General features: G+C 60.3%; 11 protein-coding genes across 11 annotated transcripts; 6 read left to right on the top strand and 5 right to left on the bottom strand.

Annotated features, from left to right (window-relative positions):
- Positions 1-135: 135 nt before the first annotated feature.
- Positions 136-3,326, top strand: BDZ90DRAFT_275888 (hypothetical protein). Its single transcript, XM_025508907.1, has 2 exons — positions 136-1,730; positions 1,813-3,326. Exons 1-2 carry the CDS (start codon positions 346-348, stop codon positions 3,062-3,064), a joined length of 2,637 nt encoding a protein of 878 aa, XP_025359910.1. The 5' UTR covers positions 136-345; the 3' UTR covers positions 3,065-3,326.
- A 2,303-nt stretch (positions 3,327-5,629) lies between these two features.
- On the top strand, positions 5,630-6,613 carry BDZ90DRAFT_234144 (hypothetical protein). The gene is made up of 2 exons (XM_025506913.1): positions 5,630-5,882; positions 5,957-6,613. The coding sequence occupies exons 1-2, from the start codon at positions 5,661-5,663 to the stop codon at positions 6,320-6,322; spliced, it is 588 nt and encodes a 195-aa protein (XP_025359909.1). The 5' UTR covers positions 5,630-5,660; the 3' UTR covers positions 6,323-6,613.
- A 691-nt stretch (positions 6,614-7,304) lies between these two features.
- BDZ90DRAFT_234141 (hypothetical protein) lies at positions 7,305-9,350 on the bottom strand. Its single transcript, XM_025506912.1, has 2 exons — positions 8,628-9,350; positions 7,305-8,541 (listed from the first exon to the last, which is right to left on the bottom strand). The coding sequence occupies exons 1-2, from the start codon at positions 8,892-8,894 to the stop codon at positions 7,468-7,470; spliced, it is 1,341 nt and encodes a 446-aa protein (XP_025359908.1). The 5' UTR covers positions 8,895-9,350; the 3' UTR covers positions 7,305-7,467.
- A 607-nt stretch (positions 9,351-9,957) lies between these two features.
- On the bottom strand, positions 9,958-10,437 carry BDZ90DRAFT_234140 (hypothetical protein). Its single transcript, XM_025506911.1, has one exon. The coding sequence runs from the start codon at positions 10,206-10,208 to the stop codon at positions 9,963-9,965; it is 246 nt and encodes an 81-aa protein (XP_025359907.1). The 5' UTR covers positions 10,209-10,437; the 3' UTR covers positions 9,958-9,962.
- A 401-nt stretch (positions 10,438-10,838) lies between these two features.
- BDZ90DRAFT_72300 (hypothetical protein) lies at positions 10,839-11,694 on the top strand. Its single transcript, XM_025509805.1, has one exon. The coding sequence runs from the start codon at positions 10,937-10,939 to the stop codon at positions 11,405-11,407; it is 471 nt and encodes a 156-aa protein (XP_025359906.1). The 5' UTR covers positions 10,839-10,936; the 3' UTR covers positions 11,408-11,694.
- An 18-nt stretch (positions 11,695-11,712) lies between these two features.
- Positions 11,713-13,410, top strand: BDZ90DRAFT_228380 (hypothetical protein; the record flags this gene model as incomplete). The annotated part of the gene is made up of 1 exon (XM_025504805.1): positions 11,713-13,410. The coding sequence occupies one exon, from the start codon at positions 11,713-11,715 to the stop codon at positions 13,408-13,410; it is 1,698 nt and encodes a 565-aa protein (XP_025359905.1).
- Positions 13,411-13,620: 210 nt separating this feature from the next.
- Positions 13,621-15,150, bottom strand: BDZ90DRAFT_234138 (NAD(P)-binding protein). The gene is made up of 2 exons (XM_025506910.1): positions 14,572-15,150; positions 13,621-14,500 (listed from the first exon to the last, which is right to left on the bottom strand). The coding sequence occupies exons 1-2, from the start codon at positions 15,112-15,114 to the stop codon at positions 13,775-13,777; spliced, it is 1,269 nt and encodes a 422-aa protein (XP_025359904.1). The 5' UTR covers positions 15,115-15,150; the 3' UTR covers positions 13,621-13,774.
- A 286-nt stretch (positions 15,151-15,436) lies between these two features.
- BDZ90DRAFT_262349 (subtilisin-like protein) lies at positions 15,437-16,942 on the top strand (the record flags this gene model as incomplete). Its single annotated transcript, XM_025508471.1, has 4 exons — positions 15,437-15,706; positions 15,773-15,840; positions 15,899-16,808; positions 16,889-16,942. The coding sequence occupies 4 exons, from the start codon at positions 15,437-15,439 to the stop codon at positions 16,940-16,942; spliced, it is 1,302 nt and encodes a 433-aa protein (XP_025359903.1).
- A 249-nt stretch (positions 16,943-17,191) lies between these two features.
- Positions 17,192-19,249, bottom strand: BDZ90DRAFT_281517 (MFS general substrate transporter; the record flags this gene model as incomplete). The annotated part of the gene is made up of 2 exons (XM_025509367.1): positions 18,448-19,249; positions 17,192-18,371 (listed from the first exon to the last, which is right to left on the bottom strand). Exons 1-2 carry the CDS (start codon positions 19,041-19,043, stop codon positions 17,192-17,194), a joined length of 1,776 nt encoding a protein of 591 aa, XP_025359902.1. The 5' UTR covers positions 19,044-19,249.
- A 222-nt stretch (positions 19,250-19,471) lies between these two features.
- Positions 19,472-21,127, top strand: BDZ90DRAFT_234135 (TauD-domain-containing protein). The gene is made up of 3 exons (XM_025506909.1): positions 19,472-19,980; positions 20,049-20,249; positions 20,325-21,127. The coding sequence occupies exons 1-3, from the start codon at positions 19,617-19,619 to the stop codon at positions 21,029-21,031; spliced, it is 1,272 nt and encodes a 423-aa protein (XP_025359901.1). The 5' UTR covers positions 19,472-19,616; the 3' UTR covers positions 21,032-21,127.
- Positions 21,047-22,946, bottom strand: BDZ90DRAFT_234134 (hypothetical protein). Its single transcript, XM_025506908.1, has one exon. It carries the CDS (start codon positions 22,927-22,929, stop codon positions 21,157-21,159), a length of 1,773 nt encoding a protein of 590 aa, XP_025359900.1. The 5' UTR covers positions 22,930-22,946; the 3' UTR covers positions 21,047-21,156.
- Positions 22,947-23,189: the final 243 nt, after the last annotated feature.

Here is a 23,189-nt window from a genome sequence, read left to right as displayed (position 1 = left end):
AAAGCGGGTCGTCGAGTGAGCGGGCCAGGCAGGCCGCGAGCAGGCGGACGGGCGGGCAGGCGGGCAGGCGGGCAGGCGGGCAGGCAAGGCAGGCGAGGGATCAACAAAAGCATCGTTGATCCACTCCATCTTGCCTTCTTTACCACCATTACCACCACTCATAGACGTTGGCCTGGAGCCTCCCTCTCCTCATCATCACGCCGCTCGTCGTCATCATCGTCATCAGCAGCATCAGCATCGGCTCCTCGTCTCTCTTCATTGCTATACCCGCGCGGTCATATTGACTAAGTCGTCGTCGTAGTCGTGTGCGAGTCGTCCTCGCGCTCGTGGTGAGGCGCTGTCATCATGGCTAGTCGACGTCAGCAGCCGCCCAATGAAGCGGGGCTTCCAGCCTCTCGCTCGACGGCTGCAACGACGAGAATCCCTCTCAGCGTCAAAAATGTTCAGCCTCGAGGTACGGGCGACGACGTGGCCGAGGAAGCGCAATTGAAGCCATCTGCTACCCAACAGCAGCAGCCTACCTCCCGCCTAGCCTCTGCCAAGCACATTGTAGCCTCTCGCTCAGCAGCAGTAGCAGCAGCAGCAGCCTCGAATATAGGCTTGCGCACCCCTCAGAAGCGTGCCATCCCACGCGAGGAGGTTCATCCTCGCAACATCGTAGACGAAGATGACGAGGCGAGTCCACCTCATCCTCACAAAAAGAGTCGATCCTCCAAGAGTGAGAGAGAGGGCGGCGAGAGTGCCAATACTAGTCAGAGCATCTCCAACGAGCTCAACCAGATGAACGTCGATGAAGAGGGACCACAACCACCTCAGCCTCAACCTCGCAACAACACTGAGCCCACCAAGACGGCTGCTACCCCTTCCCTCGCCCCCACGACCACGACCACGCGCATCGACAAGCACTCCCGTCTCTCGGCCGCTGAGCGAGCAGCAAAGGACGAACATACCCGCCTCACTCGCAATGACTGGCGCAAAAAGTACATTGCCGCCTTCACCAAGTTCGCCTTCTACCTCGATGGCTTCGACGACAAGAGTAAAGAAAAGATGACCATTGCCATTCAGAGGTGCGGCGGGCGAGTCGAGCCCTTCTTTGACAAGTCGTGCTCCCACGTCGTCGCCAATCGCAAGACGCCAGCCACAGCTACGACGACTACGGCACCTTCGACCTCTTCCTCTCGCCTTCCCTCTGCCGTCACGCGCAAAGTTGACGCTACCGCCGCCGCCGCCGCCACGGCCGCTACTGGTGCTGCCACCAAGCGTTTCTCCCCGAGCAAAAAGGGACTCGGACGCAAGAATCGCGAGACTCCCCTCCACTCTGACCGTAATCCCTTCGAAGATACCATCCCATCGATGGCCTCCAACGCCAGCGACGTCGTTCGCAAGGCCACTGATCTCGGCATCAAGGTCTGGACGCTCGACAAGTTCTGGACCACGATGAACTTCCTCTTTGGCACTGATGCCGCGAGCACTGGACCGTCGTCCGCCACCAAGCAAGACCTCGCAAAGATGCTCGAACACGAGCGCATCCACGGCACGTCGGAGCGCGACCTCTCGGCACCTCAGAGCGGCTATCGCTACCTCGACAAGCGCAACGACGTCTTTGTCCTCGTGGGCGACGCTACAGAGGAGCATCACGCCATCATCTTTCAGCAGTACGCCAAGCCAGAGGACCCCAATGAGAGGCCGCCCTGGCCCAAGCTCTACGGCGAGCACGAGGGACGATGCCCGTGAGTTCCGGTGCGAGAAGCATAGTATGTGTACACGCTGACATCCATCTCTCTGCCCCTTCGCATTGCGCCCCGCGCCCAGCTTCACCAAGTACAGCCGCAGGAAGGAGCGAGAGCGCGAGCAGCGTGAGGCTGAGGACGAAGCACGCAAAAAGGAACGTCAGGCGGCTCTCGATCGCGCCAAGCTCGAGGCTGCCACTACGCCCGGACCAGAACCCTCGCGCGCTTACCACCGCCTCGACAGCCTTCGTCGTGAGCAGTCCAAGGACAGCCTCCGTGCCAGCGCCTCCCCCGCCCCTGAGTCTCGTGTCTTTGAGCGAGGAGCTTCCCCCTACCAGCTAGCATCGGGCAACAGCGTCAGCGTGGCCAGCAACATGACCTCGGCCCAGTACGGGAGCACGGCTAGTGTCGCTGGCAGCCTCTACGGCTCGCACGGCATCATCGCAGGTGTCTCCACGCCTAGCTTCGCTCTTCAAGACAAGCGTGTCGCTCAGCTAGGTAGGCGTATGGTCTCGGCTGCTTCCCCCGCCAACACCATGACCACTCCAGACGGCTCCCATGCCATGGCTCGTTCCAGCTCCGTCCCTCGAGCTACGGATCCTGTCGCTCACGGCGCCCTCGTCCGCCAGATGCTCGGCATGACGAATGAGAGCCAGAAGGTCCATCACGCGACTCATCCCGCCCAGCCGCACGCACAGGCACCTCCTCGTCAGCATCCCGCCCGTCCTCACGCTGCTGCCGCCGCCGCCGCCGCCGCCGCCGCGCACGCAGCAGCACAAGCAGCTGCTGCCGAGCAAGAGGCAGCCGCAGCTGCTGCCGTCGCCGCCGCTAAGAAGGACAAGGAGAAGAAGGCCTTCTACTGCGAGAACTGTCGCAAGGGCTTCAACAACTTTGACCGCCACATCAGCTCGGCTGAGCATCGTCGCTTCGCCACCAACGACAACAACTTTGCCAATCTCGACAGTCTCCTGGCGCGCCTCATCCGTCCACCCGCTCCTTGGATCCACAAGCCCGAGTGCGAGTACATCCTGCGTCATGCTCGTGGAGAGGACGTCATCGATGATGACGAGGACGGCGACGAGGGCTGCGAGGATGTGGGTTCCATCGTCGGCGAGGATGCAGCGTACGCATACGACGGCGCTGAGCAGGGCGAGGGCGAGGAGTCGTACGAGACGCATGCAGGGCAGAGTTTGGAGTGGAACACGTCGATTGAGGAGAATGAGGGGCACCTGACCCCCGGAACGAGTCCTGGATTGCAGGGCGACTACGACGACGGGAAGCGCGCAGAGGAGGACGAGTATCTGGATCCCTACATCGTGGGCGAGGCGCTTTGAGGGTGCACACACAGCTCAGCGAGCGCAATGATCCTTGGCATCGTCACACACTCACATCATCATCAAGACTACCCCAGCACAGCAAGCCACGATCTACGACGAAGCACCAGGCTTTTCTCACGATCAATTTCATGATTACGAAGCTCCCCGATCCCCACTCCCCCTCTCTCACGCATCATCATTTGTATTATCCAGCATAGCCGCGGCAGCGCAACACCAGCCCCAAAAATCTCACGATGAAATTGAAACTTCTATCTAATCCCATCATAGCCCGCAAGACATTTGTGAGCGCCGCGTCTGACTTACCCTCGTACGAGAATGGAACGGGCTTCCAAGCGGACGGCGCCTCCTCGCTAGCGTCTCATGGTAGCGCCTCACCATGGCGCCTCATCGCAGCGCTCTCTCGTGACACCTTCCCGTGTGGTTGGCTCGCAGTAGCTCCTTGTCTCGATGCTTTCCGTAGACGGGACAGAGCCGCGGCTTGACTTCTCGCTGAGACGTCTTGCGATCACTAACCAATGCTAACAGGGCCGACGTGGAATGGTGGGAACGCTATGATAGCGCGGCGCTCGATGGTGGCTGGTAGCGGGGGTACAAGTCACAATGGCCCGGTCAAAACCTCTTCGCGCCGAAAGTTGGCAGGCAGCCATCGCATCTATTGCGACACATTTGAAAGCAGGCGATATGGTTGCGGGCACGCGCGCAAGCGTGGTTCCGGTGGTAACGAGTAGGGGTCCAGATGGAGCGATTGGAAACGACCACAAGCTGCTACATGCAGCCACGCTCAAATGTCGAGGGCGTTAGATCTGGCAGGCCGATCTACATACAGCCACTGCGTCGAGGACCCTCACCGCAAAGTAGCTCCGTCGCTACACCAATTCAACTCTCATCGTGGCGCGCGCTATCGCATGGCGAGGCGTTGTGACACCTAGACCCTTGTTGAACCACGACTTGCTCATCGCATCCGTCTCATCTCACGATACGGACCCTTGATCACTGTATTTAGCCTAGGCACAACCACCAGCGGCGACGGCGTCGCGGTGGGAATAGTGGTAGCTCCGAGGCATCCAGGAGCGCAAGCGGAAGGAGGCGTAGCGTGCAGCAATCCTTGGCGGCATGGTCTGCCAGCCATTTGGGCATCTCGATGCTCACGTCGAGATCGACAACGATCTCGATGGGCGGGGATTGACGGCCTCAAGCTCGTCGCTGCCACTCTGAGCGCGCAGCCTTCTGCTTTGAGCGTGTGCGGCGACGCGCTCCCGCGGGCGACGCGACGGAGTCCAATCGAAGCAGGGCATTAGGGCGCCGCTATCTCGATGGCCTGGCCTGCCTGCGAGCGAGTTCAAATGGTCGCTTCCGAACTGTTGGCTCAGGCATCGATCCAGCTTATAGCAGTAAGAGCAAGGCATGGCTCTGAACAAACAGGGTCGAGGTCGTGAGGGCCTATTGGAGTGCATGCTTCGGCGCAAAGGGCAATGATTAGTGATGGCGATAGGCAAGCGAGGGTAGCCCCTGGTGCTAATTGGACCCAAGTGATGGTCAAGGACGAGAAACACTTTTTTTGAGCGGCAGAGGGCACAAGATGGTGTCTCCTCGCGGATCACGACGTGACGTCTTCCATTGAACATCGCCGTGACAGCAAAGAGGCCGAGATCTCATCGTAGTTGAATCCAGCAGATTGATGGAATGGGCGTCAAATCACCATCTCAGGTCGCCATGATTCGATGGCAAAAGGGGCCGAACAATGGTGGCGCCCGCGCCACGATCCATCGAGCGCGTCGCACGACACCCACTTCCTTCCTTGACCTTGGTCCGCCCATTGTCTATCGAAGCCTCGCGTCGGAGTTTGGATCTCGCTCTAGGGCTTCCATTCGCCGCCGCGTGGCCAGCCCGGGCGGAGCTGGATACCAGAGCAGAGGGCCCGCCGCCGCCCCGTGCAACCCCTTCATCGCCGGATACGGAAGTCCTGGACAGACGATGACTTCCTCACCAGGCTCTAGAGATGATAGCTTGCGCCCCTTTGTCCCCCTTACGCCCGCCACTAATGGCGGCGATGAGCGCCCGCCTCGCCCCGATTGATTGCCCTCCACTCCGCCACCTCAAGGCCTCGCCACTCGACGATGCCGGTTTCACCTGGCCATGCGCGTGCCTCTGCCCGGGTGAGACGACGAGAGGCGGGCGTGCCTTAAGGAGCAGGTGAAACCAGTAGGCCCAACAAACTTGCTCCGACCGTACAGCCGCCACGCTAAGTGGTGTGGTACGCCGCCACACCTTCGACGTCCAGACCGAGATATGCCTATTGAGAGAGCGGCTTGGATCTCAGCTTAGAGCGCAGATGCGCGGGGTTGTGTTTGCGTGGGTTGGGGTGGGTTTCAGCCAGACGCAGATGGGCGCCGCTACCAGACGTTCCAGCCTGGGCCTACTCCTAGCGCTATGGCCGATCCCAGCAGACACCGTCCATCGAGATCTAGGCGATGTTGCCACCCCTAACTCGGCGAGCAGGGAGACGGGAGACTTTTGTATAAGATGGCAGCGATACGAACCCAATCTCTCCCCTTCATCAATCACATCCAGCATACTCTGACATTCACATACGATGCGCGCCTTCATCTGCCTCTTCATCATCGCCTCGGTCCTCTCGACCATGGTCACCGCCCTCCCCGTCGGCTCTGGCCTCAGCAACTTCGCTGCCCCCACCTTCTGCTCACGCTTCGAGCAGGCCTGTGCGACAACGTGCGGCTCAGCGAAGCCTGTCACCGTGTGCAAAGTCAACACCGCTGTCCTCAAGCGTGGCTCGCTCGGCAACCTCTCTTGCAAGGTGAGCGCGCGATGCTCGCTCTGGAAACAGCTTCGTACACGATCTGACCATCATCTGCCCCCCTTCGCCCGCAGTGCTCTGGCAAGTCTGCTACCAGCAGCGTCATCGCATCGATGTTCAAGCCGATGTCCTCGTCGGCCTCGTCAAATTCCACCGCTTCGTCGAACAGCCAGTTCAAGAAGATCACCGGCGCAGGCAACCAGGTCGCCCCTGTTTCAGAGGCCCACGCTACTGCATCCACCGTATCAAGCAGCTCGGGATCCTTCCCTACCGCCCCCACCGTGGCCAACAATGCAGTTGTCGTCCCTCAAAACGACATCATTGGCACCTGGACGTCGTCTACCGCTCCCGCTGCCGCTGCTCAAACCACGCAAGCTCGCGTCCCTTCTATGGCCGCCGTCACTACCAACGGCGAGGCGCCCAAGCCAGTCGTTCTCTGAGCGTCGCTGGCGCGACACGCTCAAGGTTTTAAGCTTCGAGACCGGAACGCGCAGCAGCGTTCCAACCAAAATCCGTCACCTCAAGAGTCGATCCTACCTTGCATTAGGTTCTCGTCTAATCAGCAGTCACGCAGTCACGCATAGCTCTCTCATCGTCATCATTTGGGTCTTCGTCATCTCATAGTCACGCATCCACTGTCATCGATTCCATCGTCACGCAATAGATCCATCGCCGCGCCATTAGGAGCGCTGGTGTTGTCGGGCAATTGGTCCCACCCCTTTCACAAAGACAAAGAAACCCATCGTCTGATTCGTGTGTGTGTGTGCAGAGAGCGGCTCGAATGAATGGATGCGGTCACGAGAGAAGGAGATTTGGCCGCACTGTTGAAGTCGAAGTGGTAGCGTGGAACGGGGGGAGGTCGGAGCGTGAAGCGGAGCCGCGTTGTGGAACCCGCGCAATCCCATGAATCGTCGGAGGCTGGGCCATCCACCAAGCGAGAGCCAAGGAAGCGGGATCGTTAGAGCGTGTCGAAGATGTCTCGCTGAGCAGCATGAGGAGCGAACATCGCTTCAGCAGCGGTCGAGCGAATTGAAGTCTCACCTGCCGCTCGCCACGGACCCTCTCGTCGTTATGCCTCGCCTTGCTCCTTGGCAACAAGTGGCCCCGCCGCAAACGCAGTTTTGCGGTTGCAATCTGCGGCCAGGCCAATAGAAGGGAGCAACGACGTACGATTGGACATTTCTGTGGCAAGTTCCAGATTTCGATGCGATTGCATAGCGATTGAACTCGTTTGATGCTGAGCTTTGCTGTAAGCCACGCCACGCAAGGTGGAGTGGCCCGTAGTGGAACGAGCGAGGCGAAGTAAGCGGTACGGGACTCTGGCTCGCTGGCGAGGGCTCGCGTCCCGTTCACGCCTCACGCCCTACGCACCACGTCCCGCGCCTCTCATCGCTAGATGTCACACGAATTCGGGCGGGCCAGCGAGCTAGTCAATCGACGCAATGTGATTGGTTGTGCGGTGACTGGATAGAGACACAGAGCCAAGGGCGCCAGAGGAGAAAGGGCAATATGATAGTGTAGGGCTACGAGAGGAGAAGGCGAAACGGAGAAAGCAAATGTCCCTGCTGCTACTTTGTGCGCGCACTTAGGCGAAGATGGCCTTGCGACCCTGGCTCGAGGTGAGGACGGCCGGTGCGTTGTGGCCGACACCAGACAGCTGGACGAGCTGATGAGCGAAGTTGACGCCGGTAAAGTCCTTAGCCTTAACGTCGTCAACGAACTCGTTGTCGGAGTTGCCGCCCTGCTGCGACTTTTGCAAGCGAGTAAAGGAGCCGGGGAACTGCGAGTAGTCGCTGGCCTTCTTGCCCGAGAGGATGTTGATGTACTTCCAGTAAGCCAAGGTGCGCGACTTGCGGGCAACACCACCAGCGGCCTTTGCCTCGCACGTCTGGTCACCGCCTCCGTTGTCGTCGAGGGAGACGAGGTAGCGGACGTCGCGCTGAACGTACGACTTGAAGAGCTGAGCCGAGTTCTTGTTCTTGGGGTACGGGATGTAGAAGTCGTCGAGGCCAAAGAAGAAGGAGTTGTAGTAAGGGCACGAGTTGGCGTTGAACGAGTCGCTGGGCCTGTCGCGGGACCAGTAGAGCATCGACGAGGGGTTGCCAACGACGTAACGGATGGGGACGCCATTGGAGCTGCTCGAGGTGAGGGCGGCGTAGCGCTGGAGAGTCATACCACCGCAACCGTGGCCGACAAAGGTGATGTACTTCATGTTGGGGAAGTTCTTGCGGTTGGAGAAGCGGGCAACGAGCTCGTCGAGAGCCGAGAGGGACGAGAGACCAGAGCCAGAGGGGTTGGTCGAGCCCTCACCGAGGCACCAAGCGTTGTTCTCTCCCCATGCGAGGGTGGTCGGGTCGTAGAGTCCCTTGTCGTAGACTTGGTCGAAGAAGAGCGGAGCGATGAGCATCGACTTTGCCGGGGCACGAGCGAGGTTCTGGTTGCGAGCCGCCTTCCAGGTAGTGTTGAGCGTAGTGAAGTAGTCGCCGGCATTGCGGTCGACGCCGTGGATGATGATGGTGGCGGACTCGGTGTCGGCCTCGTTGTGCGGGTTCTTAGACTGCCAGACGAAGAGGTCACCGGCCGAGAGAGGGTATGTGGTAGCGAAGGCACCAACGGGTCGCTTGCTGGGGTTCTTAACCGCCGACGAGGCCTTGGTTTGCTGTGGGTGCCAGGATGGGGGAGGAGGAGGAGGAGTGTCAGCGTGCGCTCGTGGTGTCATTGCTGCGTATGCCCGAGCGGACTTACCGTCTTCTTGATCGAGGATGCGACCGGAGGAGGGGCCGATGAAGGTACAGTGGACTTCTGGAGCTCTCCAAGAGGACGAGCAGGGGCAGGGCGCTTGCCCGTTACAGTCTCGACGAGGGAGCTGATCAAGCCCGGCTGGGCGTGAGGGTGGGGATGAGGGCTGCGGACCTGGATGAAGCCAGCCTTCTCAGCGTTGGCCGAAGCGACGCAGTAGACAAAGGCGACGAGGGCTACGAAGAGCCAGCGGAATGAGGCCGACGACGACATGGTGGTGCGAGAGCAAGAGATGATGATGATGGGTGAGAGAGAGGACGATTCGAGGGACAAGCCAAAGAGTGTATGCCGTGAGCACGCTGCCTTGAAAGAATGAAAAGGCGAGGCGTAGAGGAGATGGAGGATGAGGAGATGGAGAAGAAGGGGCAAAGGGGATGGAGACGGGGACCGAGATGAGATGAGATGGAGGGAAACAAAGGAAGGGGTCCAGGCACGGGGCGTTGGCAACTAAATAGGAGAGCGGGTGGGCGGCAGACGGGGCGTCAATTAGGCGAGGCGAGTAGACGATGGGGTCCGACCACCACGCCGCGACGCCGCCACTCAGCGGCGGCGCTAGGGGGAAAGACGGCGTAGGGCGGCGGCCTTCTTGGCTTGGCGTGGCGTGGCTTCGGACGAGTGCTGTCACTTCTGTTGAGAGCAAGCCATGATCCCGGCCGTTGCGAAAGAGGGTGTCAATATGTCTGCCAACACCAACAAGTCGCGGCCGGCCAACCAACACTTCTGTTTCCTCGAAGAAGCTTCAGACGACGGGCGGGCGGACGGACGGACGGGAGGACACGAGAACCGTGCGCAAATTGCCCTTGAGCAAGGAGAGCAGCGAGCAGCGAGCAGCGGGGCGGTACAAGCTAAGGCGGGCGGGCAGGCGGGCGGGCAGGCGGGCGCAAAACCACTCTCTACTCTACTCCAGGCATGCGGGAGAGGAACCCTAGATCGATGCACAGCTGGTCGCTCCTGCAGAGAAGTCGCCCAGGGGAGCGGGGGGCCAAGAAACCACGGCTTGCTCGAGCAACGCCCCGAGCGTACGCTAGAAGCCCCGCTGGGCCCGTTTCAACCACCCGGGCAGCGTAGAGTCAATTAACTGGCTTCGATGGGCACGGCGGGCGAGGCTTCTCCGAATGTCAGGCGAAGGCAACTTTGGCTTCAAAATGGGGCCTACAGGCGACGTCGAAAGCACGCCAACAGCAGCGGCGACTTCGAGGCGACGGCGCGACGATGACTACGAGTCTACGATGGCCGCAAAGGCATGCTTTTTTCTTGACAGAAGGCAGCAATCGTGCGTAGTCAACAATAACATTGCGCGGCGCAGCGCGACACGGCGAGACATACGGCATGGCATGCTGTTGCAAGGCCAGGCGAGGACGGCCAAGAAAAGTGGGACCGACTGATCGGACGAACGATGCGCTCAGTCCATTCCTTCTCGCCATTCCGTCTCGCTCTCGCAGTCGTAGGGATGAGTGAGACGTCGTCAGGGCGAGCGAGCACGGGGCGCGAGGGCGAGGTAGCGAGGTAGCGAGGCGGCACTGGCATTGCGATTGTGTCGTGTTCATCGTCAACGTCTTGTTCTTGGCTTGGGCTGCGAGCCGGCTTTCGAGGGCGGTGCGATGAGCGATGCCGTGACGCGAGGGGTTCGTGCGAGGAGTGTGTTGTGTGTGTGCGAGGGGCGATCAGGGCAGGCTCAACGGGCTGGCTCAACGGGCTGGCTCAGCGGGCGGCCTGGCCTCCCTTGGATGCTCCCTCCTCGCTTGGGTCATTGATTGGCTACCGAGGCACGGGGAAGCGTCGACGCGAGGAGTGTCCAGGCGTGGGCGTGAGCGTGCGCGGCAAGAGCGTGTGCCTGTGACCGGGCGGAAGGAATTGGGGCCACGCGACAGAAGCGGACGACGACGACGACGACGACGAGACGAGCCTGAAGCGGGGCGGGAAGAGAGTGCGAGGCTGCACGCACGCTGCACGATGTTTCTCACTACCACGACCTCCACTGAATCGCATCGCCGCATCGCCCCTCGCACTGGGAGAGTTCGGTGGATTCTCATGTGGGCCGAGCGAGAGATGCTGTTGACCCTGCGCAGGGCGCGCTCGAGACGGCGCGTCGCATTGGACGACGATCTCGTCTCGACACCTCGTTGGTCGCCGAATTCCTCCTCGCCTGCGCACTCGACGCGCTACGACGACATTGGCGAGGCTCGTCGAGCTTCTTGTCCTCTCGACGACCGGTGAGATCTGGTGTTGATTGACGTACGACTTCGAATAGGGCAATGCGGTACTCTCGACTATCCGCCGTACGCGAGACAGCGGCGAGGGCAGCGCGCAGACGGCAACGGCATGTCAAGCTCATAGCAAGCAAGACAGGCGAGACCCGTGCGCAGACACCCAGGGACGCAGCGATCGAACAGCTTGCGGCTTTGATCACTAGTACCTGGAATAGCATACCGGGGGAACAATGTCGACGTCGGAATAGGCAGATCCTGGTCGCGGAACAAGGCTCAACCTGGCTCAACGTAGCTCACGACGGCTCAACCCTGGGAAAGCGATTGCACACCGATCGCGCACCTCATTCTCATGCCCCGGCAAAGCACACAGACCAACATCCAATGCGACAACGCGACGATGCGAAGATGCGGGCAGACGTCAAACTTACACACATCGATGCCCACGGCATTCCCCATTGCTCGCTCCTGCTCGCTCGACGCTCACGTCAAGTCGACAGCTCAGCGAGGGGATCGTGACGAGGCGTGCGCATTGAGTTCGCATCGAGGCGAAGACGACGACGACAAAGACCTTCCCATGGCGGTCGCACAGGCTTGAAGCCGCGTGTTGTATGGGACAACAATCTACCTTGGCTCACTCTGCCATCCAGGTCTCGCAAAGGGTACAAGAACCCCCCTCGCTCACCCGTCTCTCCAACTTTTTTACCATCTCTCCAAGCCTCTCTTCTCTCCACAGCGCCTAGCCAGCCTTTTCTCTCCCCACTCTCTTTAAGCCAAGCCAAGCCAAGCCCTCCCCTCTTCCAACCAAGCCAACACTCGCAAACATGTTCAAGCACCAAGCCATCCTCCTCGCCGTGGTCCTCGCCGCCATCTCGGTCTCGGCCGCCCCCGCCCACCCTCACCCTCACCCTCACCCTCACCCTCACCCTCACCCTGCGCCTTCGGCTTCGGCTTCGGCTTCCGCCGTTCCGGTGCCCGTCTCCAGCGCCTCTGCCTCGGCCGTCCCGAGCGCTTCCTCCCCTGGTGCTTCCTCCCAAATCGCCTCGGGCGCTGCTGGCGAGCCTCAGTCTCTTGCCTCCAGCGAGGCCTCGGTCATTCAGAGCGTCATCGGTGACGCCACTTCGATCATCTCCTCTGCCGTCGCTCAGGCCACCTCTATCCTCGGCGACGCCGCCGACAACCTCCCCACTCGTCGTGACAGCTCCAACGACGACCTCGTCGACGCTGCCGGTGCCAACGCGGGCATCTTTGGCCTGAACAACATCAAGAACCGTCGCGACGACTCGAGCGACGACGACCTTGCTGACGCCAAGGGAGTCAACGGCGGCATCTTCGCGCTCAACAACCTCCGCCGCGACTCGAGCAACGACGACCTCGTCGACGCTGCCGGTGTCAACGGAGGCATCTTCGGCCTGAACAACATCAAGAACCGCCGCGACGACTCGAGCGACGACGACCTCGTCGACGCCAAGGGAGTCAACGCCGGCATCTTTGGCCTGAACAACCTGCGCCGCGACGACACCTCCGACGACGACCTCGCCGACGCCAAGGGTGCCAACGCTGGTATCTTTGCGCTCAACAACATCAAGAACAAGTTCCGCCGTGATGACTCGGACGATGACCTCGCTGACGCCAAGGGAGTCAACGGCGGCATCTTCGGCTTGAACAACATCAAGAACAAGCTCCGTCGCGACTCGTCTGACGACGACCTCGCTGACGCAAAGGGTGTCAACGGTGGCATCTTTGGCCTCAACAACCTCCGCCGCGACGACTCCGACGACGACCTGGTCGACGCAAAGGACGTCAACGGTGGCATCTTCGGCCTCAACAACATCCAGAAGAAGCGCGACTCGTCCGACGATGACCTCGTCGACGCAAAGGACGTCAACGGTGGCATCTTCGGCCTCAACAACATCCAGCGCCGCGACGACAGCTCCGACGATGACCTCGTCGACGCCAAGGATGTCAACGCCGGTATCTTCGGCCTCAACAACATCCAGAAGAAGCGCGACTCGTCCGACGACGACCTCGCTGACGCCAAGGACGTCAACGCCGGTATCCTGGCGCTCAACAACATCAAGAGGATGCAGAAGGCGCGCCGCGATGACTCGAGCGACGATGACCTCGTCGACGGCAAGGGCTTGAACGGCGGTATCTTCGGCCTCAACAACATTCAGAAGAAGAGGGACTCGTCCGACGACGACCTCGTCGACGCCAAGGACGTCAACGGTGGCATCTTTGGCCTGAACAACCTCCAGCGCCGTGCTCACCCGCACCCCCACCCTCACCCTCACCCCCACCCTCACCCTCACCCTCACCCGACCCTGACGGCCTCTGCTCAGCCCACGGCCAGCGCCAGCGCCAGCGCTCTTCCCGTACCCGTTTCCAGCGGCTCCGCTCTTCCCTCTTCCGTCAGCTCGGGCTCCAGCGGTCTCCCCTCGTCCATCGGCTCCAGCGGTCTTCCCTCGTCGATCCAGTCGTCTTCGATGCCCTCTGCCTCGATGTCGTCGATGTCCGCCTAAAGGAAGCGCGCGAATAAGTGAGCGAGCCCTGCTCCCTCAACCACCACCACAGTCTTTACTCTCTATCTAGTCTCTTTACGCACGCTCCTCGCTTTTGGCTTCATCTTATTCCCTCTATTTGGCTTATCACACACATCTCTTCCTTTGGCTTAGATGCTTTTGGCTTTGGCTGGCCGAATCATCATCCTCTTGGCTCTTCATTATACAATTATCCGCATTACGATTCGAAAAACACCGAGCGTGAAGACTGAGTGACATCGGCGAATAGCGAGCGAGGAATGGAGGGAGAATCTGAGCTTGACGCGCAGGGGATATTGATTGAACCTTGTCTCGACCCAGGTCTCTCGGCGACTTCCTCCGACGTTCATGCCTTCTTCTCGAGACTGGCGAGGAAACGCTTTCGGTCTTCTGCGTCGCTTCCCTCCCACTCTTTCCCATACCCATCGTCGTACGCACGCTTAGCGCTGCTGTCGTTCACCAAGTGATCCGTCTTTCCCACAATGTCGATGAAGCTCCTCAGCCAATACGGCATTCCTCGCAGAAGCGGAAGGATCTTCATCAAACCAGGCATGACCATGTAATGGCTCAGACCCGAGTCGAGGGCGTCTACCATGCGCCTTGCTACTTGGATGGGCTGCAGCGTAGGGTGAAAGAAGGGCATCTCGTGCGACTCCATGCTGTTGCCCATTGTCGTTTGTACCTTTGTAGGGCAGCAGATGGAGGTACGCACGCGAGGGGCATGGTAGCGTGATCGCAATTCGCCGCGCAACACTTCGAAGAAGGCGAGGGAGGCCGTTTTGCTGGTAGTGTACTCGGACATCTGAGGGAGGGACGCAAACGATGCGCTAGATGTGAGGGCCATTATGTGGCCGTGGTTCTTCTTGATCATGTCTGGGAGGAACTCTTTCACGGTGACGAAGTGGGCGAGGGTATTGACTCGCCAGAGTTTGGTGACGTTGGCAGGGTCGGTATCGACGATGCGGTGAAAGGACATGAGGCCGGCATTATTGACTAGCATTGTGACAGGTCCCAAGTGGCGGCGGATCGAGGCGGCCGCGCCAGCCACCGCAGAGGCATCAGCGACGTCGACCTGCGGGGGAGAGGGGCGGAGAAGAAGTGTTCAGCGCGGATTCCATTGCTTTGATCTCGCCTGCTGCCCACCTTGTAGTAGTGAATGGCAGGCGCCCCTCGAGGAGCAGGCGCATACTCTGGCTCGCCCAGGTCGAGTACGGCCACGCGCGCCCGCTTCTCATGACTGAGCAGCTCGACAATCTTTGCGCCTATGCCTCTTGCCCCACCTGTGACGACGACGACCTCTTTGCTCCAATTGGGCTTGTCTGCCTTCCACTCGCCCAAGTTGGAAGCATATCGTTCCAATGCTGCGTTGAGGACGCGAATCAGGCCAAAGAGCCAGGCGAGGGCAAAGAGCGGATAGGCGCGCAGCAGTCCTCGCAGCGTGGCTAGGGAGAGCAGGCGAGGAAACTGTCCCTCTCTGGCAAGTGCGAATAGACGGTGAGCATAGCGACGGTCGAAGGAGTAGAGGAGGGCAGGCCAGGCAAAGACGAGCTCGGGACGAAGGATGGTACGGGCGAGGTGGCGGGCTACCACATCGACTGTGAATGGTTCGCGGAAGCGCAAAGAGGGACGATTGGGTTGATTGGGCCAGCGCTTGACCGCAGAGCTGTTGTCGCTCGACGATGACATTGTGGAGAAGGGGATGAGTGAGGAGCACAAAGTGGCAGCCAGGCGTGGTTGGTAATGACCTCGCGCGCGCGAGGCGAGGCGTGTGCACGGACTTTGGCTCTCGCTCAGTGGAGCCCCGCGGTTCATCTCAGCCGTGAAAGGCGGCGAGCGGAGAGGCGGCGTCGGCGTGAAGGGGCGGCGTGAGCTCCTTTCGATCCTCATTGCCATCTGCGGGCCGCTCTTCTTTCGAGGGTACTTCGAGGGTACGGCTCCATAATGGCGCCCAAAAGACGTTCTCGAACTCGCAAAGCAGGTACACACCCTACTTCGTATCAAGCTCGCCATGCTTCTCCTCACTTCCTTGATCGCATCCCTTTCCTGCCTCTGCCACCTCGTCGCGGCTGAGCAGACGCTGCATCACTTCCACTCTCACCGCCATCATGACCTGGAGGCGCGAGTATTGAACATTGCGCAGAGCAACGGCAATTGGCTGACCCTTGATGAGCTCACCGAGTACACGAGCATCGACAAGACGGTAAGAGATGCTGTCGAGGCTACGCTTGAGGGGAGGCAATACAAGTGGAACAAGCGGGGCAACATGCTGAGCGTCGAGGTGAGACGGTGCGGCGCGCAAGGTCGAAGGAGATGAGCTGAATGCCGACTTCCTGGTTTCGCAAAGGTTCACACACGCTACCTTCACATCTCTCGCAACATGTCCTCTTCTCCTCGTCGTCAGCTCACAAGCTCGTACTCCAGCAAAACGACGCCAGGATCGAGCCGTCTGTCCACCCCACCGCTCGCGCAGCAGCAGCTCCTCCTCTACGCCGCATCGCCCCATCCTGCTGCAACGTCACCAACGTATCCCTCAATGCCTCTCCCAGCTCTACAACTTCGCCAATGTCACCAATTCCACCCGTCCCGACGACCCTAGCATAGGCATCCTCGCCGTCTCTCGCTCCCCCGCAACACGCGGATTTCGCCAATCAGACCTCGACCTCTTCCTCTCGCGCTACCGTCCAGAGATACACGACTTCAAGCCCGCGGCCATCGAGATCAATGGAGGCAAGTATAGCGAGGACAGCGGGAGCGGCGAATCTGCGCTCGATACTCAGCTCATCGCGGGCTTGACGGCGCCTACGCCTATACGATTCTACGTGACCGGCGACTATGACAAGGACATGTTTGCTACCACGTTCGACTACCTGATGGAGGATGAAAAAGGGCCCGCAGTATTCGCAATGGCGTACGGCTTGACGGAGAGGACGATAGCGACAAAGGAGGCAGCGCAGGCCATGTGCGAGACGGCGATGCACCTTACTGCGCTAGGCACGACGTTGGTCGCTGCGAGCGGCGATAATGGGGTCAATGGCGCCACGGTGGGGCCCAAAGACTGCCCACCATTCATCCCTACATACCCGAATGGCTGTCCCTACATCCTCAGCGTGGGAGCTACCTACCACTTCGACCCGGAAGTCGTGCCCGACAAGAAGGAGGTGGGATTCTGGGGTGGAGGCGGATTTTCGCGCGTCTTCCCTAGACCGGATTGGCAGAGTGAGGCGGTGAGCAGCTACGTCAACAAGAGCGCCTTGCCTCGCGAAAACTTCAATGCTGCTGGCAGAGGGTATCCTGACGTGGCGGCTCAAGGGTCGTTGCACCGTGTCATCTTGGATGGCAAGGATGCGGTGGGTGACGGGACGTCGGCAAGCGTCAATACCGTGGCGTGTGAGCAAGCGCGAGATGCACAGCATGAAGCTGCCCATTGCTGACCCCTCGCACGACTCCTTCGCGCGGCCAGCTATGGTCGCCCTCCTCAATTCCGCCCGCAAGCGCGCAGGCAAAGGAACGGTAGGCTGGGTCAATCCCCTCCTGTACCGTCACGCCGACGAAATTTTCACCGACGTAACGCAAGGCGGCATTTACGGGTGTGGCCCGGGCAACGATGCAAACTTGGGCTTCGAGGCGAGCGCAGGGTGGGATCCGGCCAGCGGACTGGGGACGATTGATTTCGAGAAGAGTGAGTGCGGCGGACAGGAAGTAATAGCCAACGCCGCGCTGACGTTCGACGCTTCTCGCCCGCAGTGCGCCATGTATTTGACGCTTAGAGGGCGAATCGAAATGCCAGACTCTTGTTCCCCGCATCCTTGTTCGCGTCGAGGTAGGCCACCCTCTCCTCCCTGGTCATCTGATCCCACAGCCTCGCCTTGCTCGCATTGCGCCAGCGATAGTAGAGGTAGACCCCGATGTACTGGAGCAGTACCCCCGAGCAGAGCAGCGCCATTGCCAGATTGCCCCGTCGATACTCGGGAGCATCGCTGGGCTGGTAGACGTTGACGCCAACAATGACGCCGAGCTGGACGGCGACGTTGTACACCGCAGCGGAGACGGAGCGATTGGCTACGCTACCGGCATTGCGAGCTATCCAGGCTACCTGGAGGGGTTGAACGTACGGCGCGCCGAGTTGGAGCGTCGCGATAGCCCAGTAGACCCAGGGACTGGCGCTTGCGGGGAGCAGGAAAAGCGCTACGTAGCAGGGGATGGACCAGAGGTTCTCCGTTGCGCACACAAAGGTGCGGTGATTGAGCCTCTCGCTCACGATGGGCGGGATCATCATGATCAGAACAGCCAGTGCCGGGCCTGGAATGGAGAGTGCGTTGGTGACTGATGTGGTGAAGCCAAGTCGCTTGAGCTCGAGCGTGAGGTACTGCTGGACGGGGATCGAGGCGATGAGGAAGGTGAAGCCAAGCGCATACATGGGCCACAGATCGTAGTCTAGGAGGCAGCGCTTAAAGGCCGGCCAATCGATACCCTGACGGTTGTGCATGTCCCCCTTTGTCGGATCGTCCCGCAGTACGCGATTGACCATGATTGTCTCTTGTCGCTCGCTGAACCACCCGCGGGGATAGAGCCAATTGCGCGACTGCGTAGGCCCGGCAGGCATATGGAAGAGGGCAAACACCCCCACGAGGAGCGTAAATAACCCCTCCACCGCATAGAGGTAGCGCCACCCTGCGTAACCGCCGTAGCCGCGGAGCTTGAGCAAGCCTAGTGCGGCGAATGGGCCCAGGATCTTGACGAGGTAGTTGGAGAGCCAGAAGATGGTGAGGCGTGCGGGCATTTCGCGACTGGTGTAGAAGTAGGAGAGCCACAGCACCATATCCGGGATGAAGCCGCCGGAGAAGATGCCGATGAGCGTGCGATACGTCAGGAATGAGGCTCGAGAGCGCATGCTGAATTGAGCTATCGAGAAGGCAGACCAGGCGATGAGTTGGATGGGTACCCTGTGTGCGTGCGCGGCAGGCTTGACGTGAGTACAGGTCTCGCCGCTGGCTGAGGCATCGCAGCGTGAACACTCACCACCTGTCCACCCCCACGCGCTTAGCCACCATCTGGCTGGGTAGCTCGGCGAGCAGAAATCCCACACGAAAGAGCGTCTGGCCTAGATTATAGTCTGCCGTGCTCAGCCCCAGGTCGCGCAACATTCCATCGCTATTGGCCTGGGCAATGTTCTCTCGATCGAGGTCCATAGCAAAGAACATCACAAAGGCGAGGGCTAGGATGCGCCAGTCGAGCTTGCGGATCAGGGAGCGTTCCTCGCGATACGTCCAGCGACACAAGGGGTCGAGGCGAGAGTTGCCCTCCCACTGAGGGTGGGGCGTGTACGCCGAAGCGAATGAGGGGTCGTCGAAGACTGAGCGGCGCGTCGCGATGCCGTCGAGGTTGGCGGCGCGATGTCGGGAGAAGAGGGAGGAGACGGAGTGTGGTTCGCAATCGTCGTCTGGGGCTAGGGGAGGAATGTAGGGCATTGGCGCCTCGCTGCGTTCGCCTTTACTCTCGGTGCTACCTTCGCTCTTGATCGACGAGTCGGCGCGCTGCGAATCAGTCAACGCGTTGCCGCCTTCGACGATGAGGGCATCGTGAGGCTCAGGCCGCGAGCTGTTGGCTGCGGACATGACGGGGAGATGGTAGTGCGACAGGAAAGCAAGGCGCGTACGAGCCAGTGTCCTGATATTCTACTTTTCGTCGACGCTATCGCCTCCTCGAAGCTGATGGATAGGCCTCCGCTGAGCAATCTCGCATCACGCCATCCCTCGATCACTCGCGGTCGTGTGCGGCGTCAATTGACCGCAAAGCGAGGCACACGAGCCGCGAAGGTCACGATCACGATGATCGTCTTGCGATTCTCACGCTATCTGGTCGTCCTCGTTGTCATTTGCTGCCGTCATCTGCTCGCAATACTGGGGACTAAAGCCGCTGAAGACGGCCACCCCAGGGTCACGTTTGCTACCCCGCCGAGCTACCATATGTCGCCCGACCGCGAGGCCAATTTGCTCGCCATCCCACAACCCTCCGCGGTAATAGCAGCGTCGATTGCTCGCAATTCGGGTCGACAAGGCCGCTCGACAACCTCACAATGGCCACCTCGCACGTCAGGGTCACTTTTGCTAGAATGACGAGCTAACCTGCCGCGGACGGCGGGAGACTAGCCGATTCGACGGGACGCGCTTGGCTGAACCGTCGGCGTGATGATGACGAGCTATGAGCAAGCGCGGCGCAACGAGGGCATGTGGGAGATGGATCATGCCCCTTATCTTCGCTCGAGAAGATATCAAGGCCAGAGATGTGACGATCACCTACCCGCACTCCTCATCATCACCACCAGCGGCGCCTCCTCGCAAATGTCACCCATCGCTACCTCCGCGACCACCAACGGCGATTCTTCGCCTTCGCCTCAGCACCGTGTCCCCCTCCAGCTGACGGGCATCCTAGACGATATCCCTTTCGAGGAGATCACCCCCGTCATCGGTCGCGAGTATACGACGCTCGATGTGCGTGACCTCCTCAAAGACCCGCAATCGGATGCAAAGCTGCGCGAGCTTGCCATTATCAGTATGTCTAGCGCCTCGAGCATTCCGGTCGCGCTGCGCTCAACCCCCCCTCGTCGTCCTCGCCGCCAGCCTCCCGTCGCGGAGTCGTCGCCCTTCGCAACCAGAGCGTGACCCCGCAAGAGCAACAAGAGCTCACCGCCCGACTCTCCCTTCTCTCTGGTACGCCGGAGGAGTCTGGTCTGCACATCCACCCCGTGTTGAATGGGCAGCGCGACAAGGCTTATCGTGCGACGGGGCCTAATGGCGAGGCGAGCGCAGACGATACGATCAGCGAGTTGCGCGAGGCCATCGGCGTGATCGCATCTACCGAAGGCTGACCCGCTCTTCCTGCGACCCCCGCGCCAGGCGTCATCTCTTCCAACTTCCGCAAAAAGACCGACGATCGCCTCGCCCAAATCCAAGGCGGTGCCGCTGGAGAAATCCACAGTGACATAACCTTTGAGCCGTACCCTTCTGACTTCTCCACGCTCAACATCCACACGAACGTGGACTGTGGAGGCGATACGGTCTTCTACAGCGGCTACGAGGCTTATGATCGACTCAGCCCGGCCTTTGCGCGTTTCCTCGAAGGATTGGAAGGACGCTACGCCCAGCCTGCGTTCCAACGCATGGCGAAGGAGGGCGGGTTCCAAGTGCATGCTGGACCCAGAGGTCACGCAGCCAACGTCGGCGGAGACCTGTCTGCTACGCATCCCGTGATCCGTACTCACCCTGTGACAGGATGGAAAAGCCTCTTCGCCGTGGGAGCGCACTTTGAGTCCTTCCCCAGCCTACGACCCGACGAGTCGACGCTATTGCGCGCCTACCTCCTAGATCAGGTGGCTACGACGCACGCTGCGCAGGCCAGGGTGAAATGGCAGGACACGAGCGAAGGGAAGAGCACGCTAGTCGTCTTTGACAATCGCTGTGTCTTCCATGCTGCTACGCCCGACTACTTTAGCAAAGGAGGGCATCGTGTGGGCACGCGCGTCGTGAGCGTAGGGGAGAAGCCCTACTTTGATGCTGGGAGCATCAGTCGTCGCGACGAGCTGGGTGGGGAGCGATACATCTAGGCGCGTGTGTGTGTTTGTGTGTGCGCGAGCGCGATCGCGCGTGCGCTACTGTGCGATCCATATTCCATGCTCTATGCTCAAATCTATACATGACCTCACGGCGTCGCTGCTGAATCACGGCGCCGCTACACGCTCTGCCTCGTCTCCACACCACGATCGAATCCCAATCCGGCCTGCCCAGCACTGACCATTCTCTCCACCTCCTCTCCCCCCCACCCCTGCAACACCGCCTCTACATCCTTTACCTCTTTCACCGCCTCTGCGCTGAGCACCACATTCTCCCCGCGCCCAACAGCCACATCGTCCTCGACTCTGATCCCTATCCCCCTAAAAGCGCGAGGCACAACACTGCGCAGCCCCGTCGTGTCCTCTGGTATGTAAAGGCCCGGTTCGACCGTAATGACCATTCCTTCCTTCAGAGTCGTACCCCTCGATACCGTCGGGGTGTCATGCAGGTCGAGTCCGAGGAAATGGCCGAGATAATGCGCGTAAAAGCATCGCTCTAGCTCGCCCAGCGCCAGGTCGAAGCCCAACTGACGCAGCTCGACGCGAAGTAGCTCTACGGATCGTCTGTGCAAGGATGCGAGGGAGTAACCATTATTGGCGACAGCTAGTGCGGTGCACTGTTTGAGGACCGAGAGGAGGGCAGAGTATAGGTCTCTTTGCGGTTCGGTGAAATGACCACTCGTCGGCCATGCACGGGTTATATCGCTCGTGTAACCTGCGTGCTCAACGCCGGCGTCTATTGTTACGAGGCTGCCTTGCGGGGCTGGATGATCGTTGCTCGTGTAGTGGATGGTACAACCTCTTGACCCCGCGGCGACGACGGGCACGTAGGCGGGTCTTTGTGCACCGAGGAGGGAGGACGTGTACTCGAAGTGGGCTTCGAGGGCTGCTTCGCTTCCTGCGCTTGGGGACTGGGAGAAGCGCATCGTGCTGTTATGCGCCAAACCTGCTATCTGCCCTGCGCGACGCATTAGTCTCAACTCGGAGGGAGACTTGATGAGGCGATGCGAGTCCAAGAGCGGGGCCAAGTCGTGCGCTTTTGCCAATAGCTTGACGACGGCATCGAAGTCGGTCTTCTTTGAGAATATGTCGAGTGCAGAGGGGGAGGGTGGGGAGAGGTAGTTGAGAAGGTTTTGCGATGTGGTTGCGTTGCTCGATGTGAGCTTGGACGTCTTGCGAGGGATTGTTGGGCAGAGTGGCGGATCGTAGTAGATGGTGGATGCGCCAGGGAGTGTGGCCTTGAGGTATTCGAGGAGTGAGCGCCCATCTCCATCTATATCAATGGCCTCGTCTGCTCCAAAGACATCTACTGCGCCATCCGTGCCTGTTCTTGGCCCGTTCCAAGCTTCGTACCCTGCCTCTCTCGGAGGGACGAACATGGTCATTTTGAATCCGCGAGGAGTGCTGGCCCGCTTCTCAAGCACAAGGGCAGCATCCGGTTCGTTGAAGCCGGTCAAGTAAAAGAAATTGGATGCTTGCCTGAAGCGATAGAAGATTGCTCCGCTCATATACTTGACTCGTCCGCCCATGACGAGGACGACTGAGCCGTCTGGGATGGCATCGACGAGGTTGCGGCGCCTTGCCTCGTATTCAGCGCGGGTGATGCCTGGGGTGAGCTGTGATGAGGCTGCATCGCCGCGTAGGGAGTGGTGGTAGTCGTGTGAAGGGGTGAGGCTGCGTTGAGGGAAGAGGGAGGGGAAAGGGAGGGCGGTATCGTAGGCTGGGAAGAGGTGAGGATGAGAAGAGGGAAGAGGTTGGCCGTACTGGGTGCGCTGCGAGTTGGGCGAGGGCGAGGGGGATGCCGGGTGTATGTCAGAGAGGGGGCGAGCTGCAGACGAGGACGAGAGGGAGCGCAGCAAGACCTTCGACGTTGATGCTCTTGACGATGCCATGCTGTGGGCCGGGTAGGTGATGGTAGTGATCAAGGTCTCCGTTCCCCCTCGCTCGCCTCCTTGTCAGCCCGCAACTCGATTTCTTGGAGCTGCGTCGTCCGATGCGGGGCGGCGGGCCACGCGACGTGGGCGACGGCGTCCATCTCCGTGCACAAGACGGGCGGGCGGGCGGATGTTGGTTGCGAGGTTGAAGCGTAGAGCGTGGAGCGTGGAGCGTGCGCAGCTGTCGCCTCTTCTTTGGCTTCCTCGCCATCACCATC

This window comes from Jaminaea rosea (assembly GCF_003144245.1).
Source record: "Jaminaea rosea strain MCA 5214 unplaced genomic scaffold BDZ90scaffold_15, whole genome shotgun sequence".
Classification (NCBI taxonomy): Eukaryota; Fungi; Basidiomycota; class Exobasidiomycetes; order Microstromatales; genus Jaminaea; species Jaminaea rosea.
Note: the sequence above shows the minus strand (reverse complement) of the source record. Positions and strands in the feature narration are given on the sequence as shown.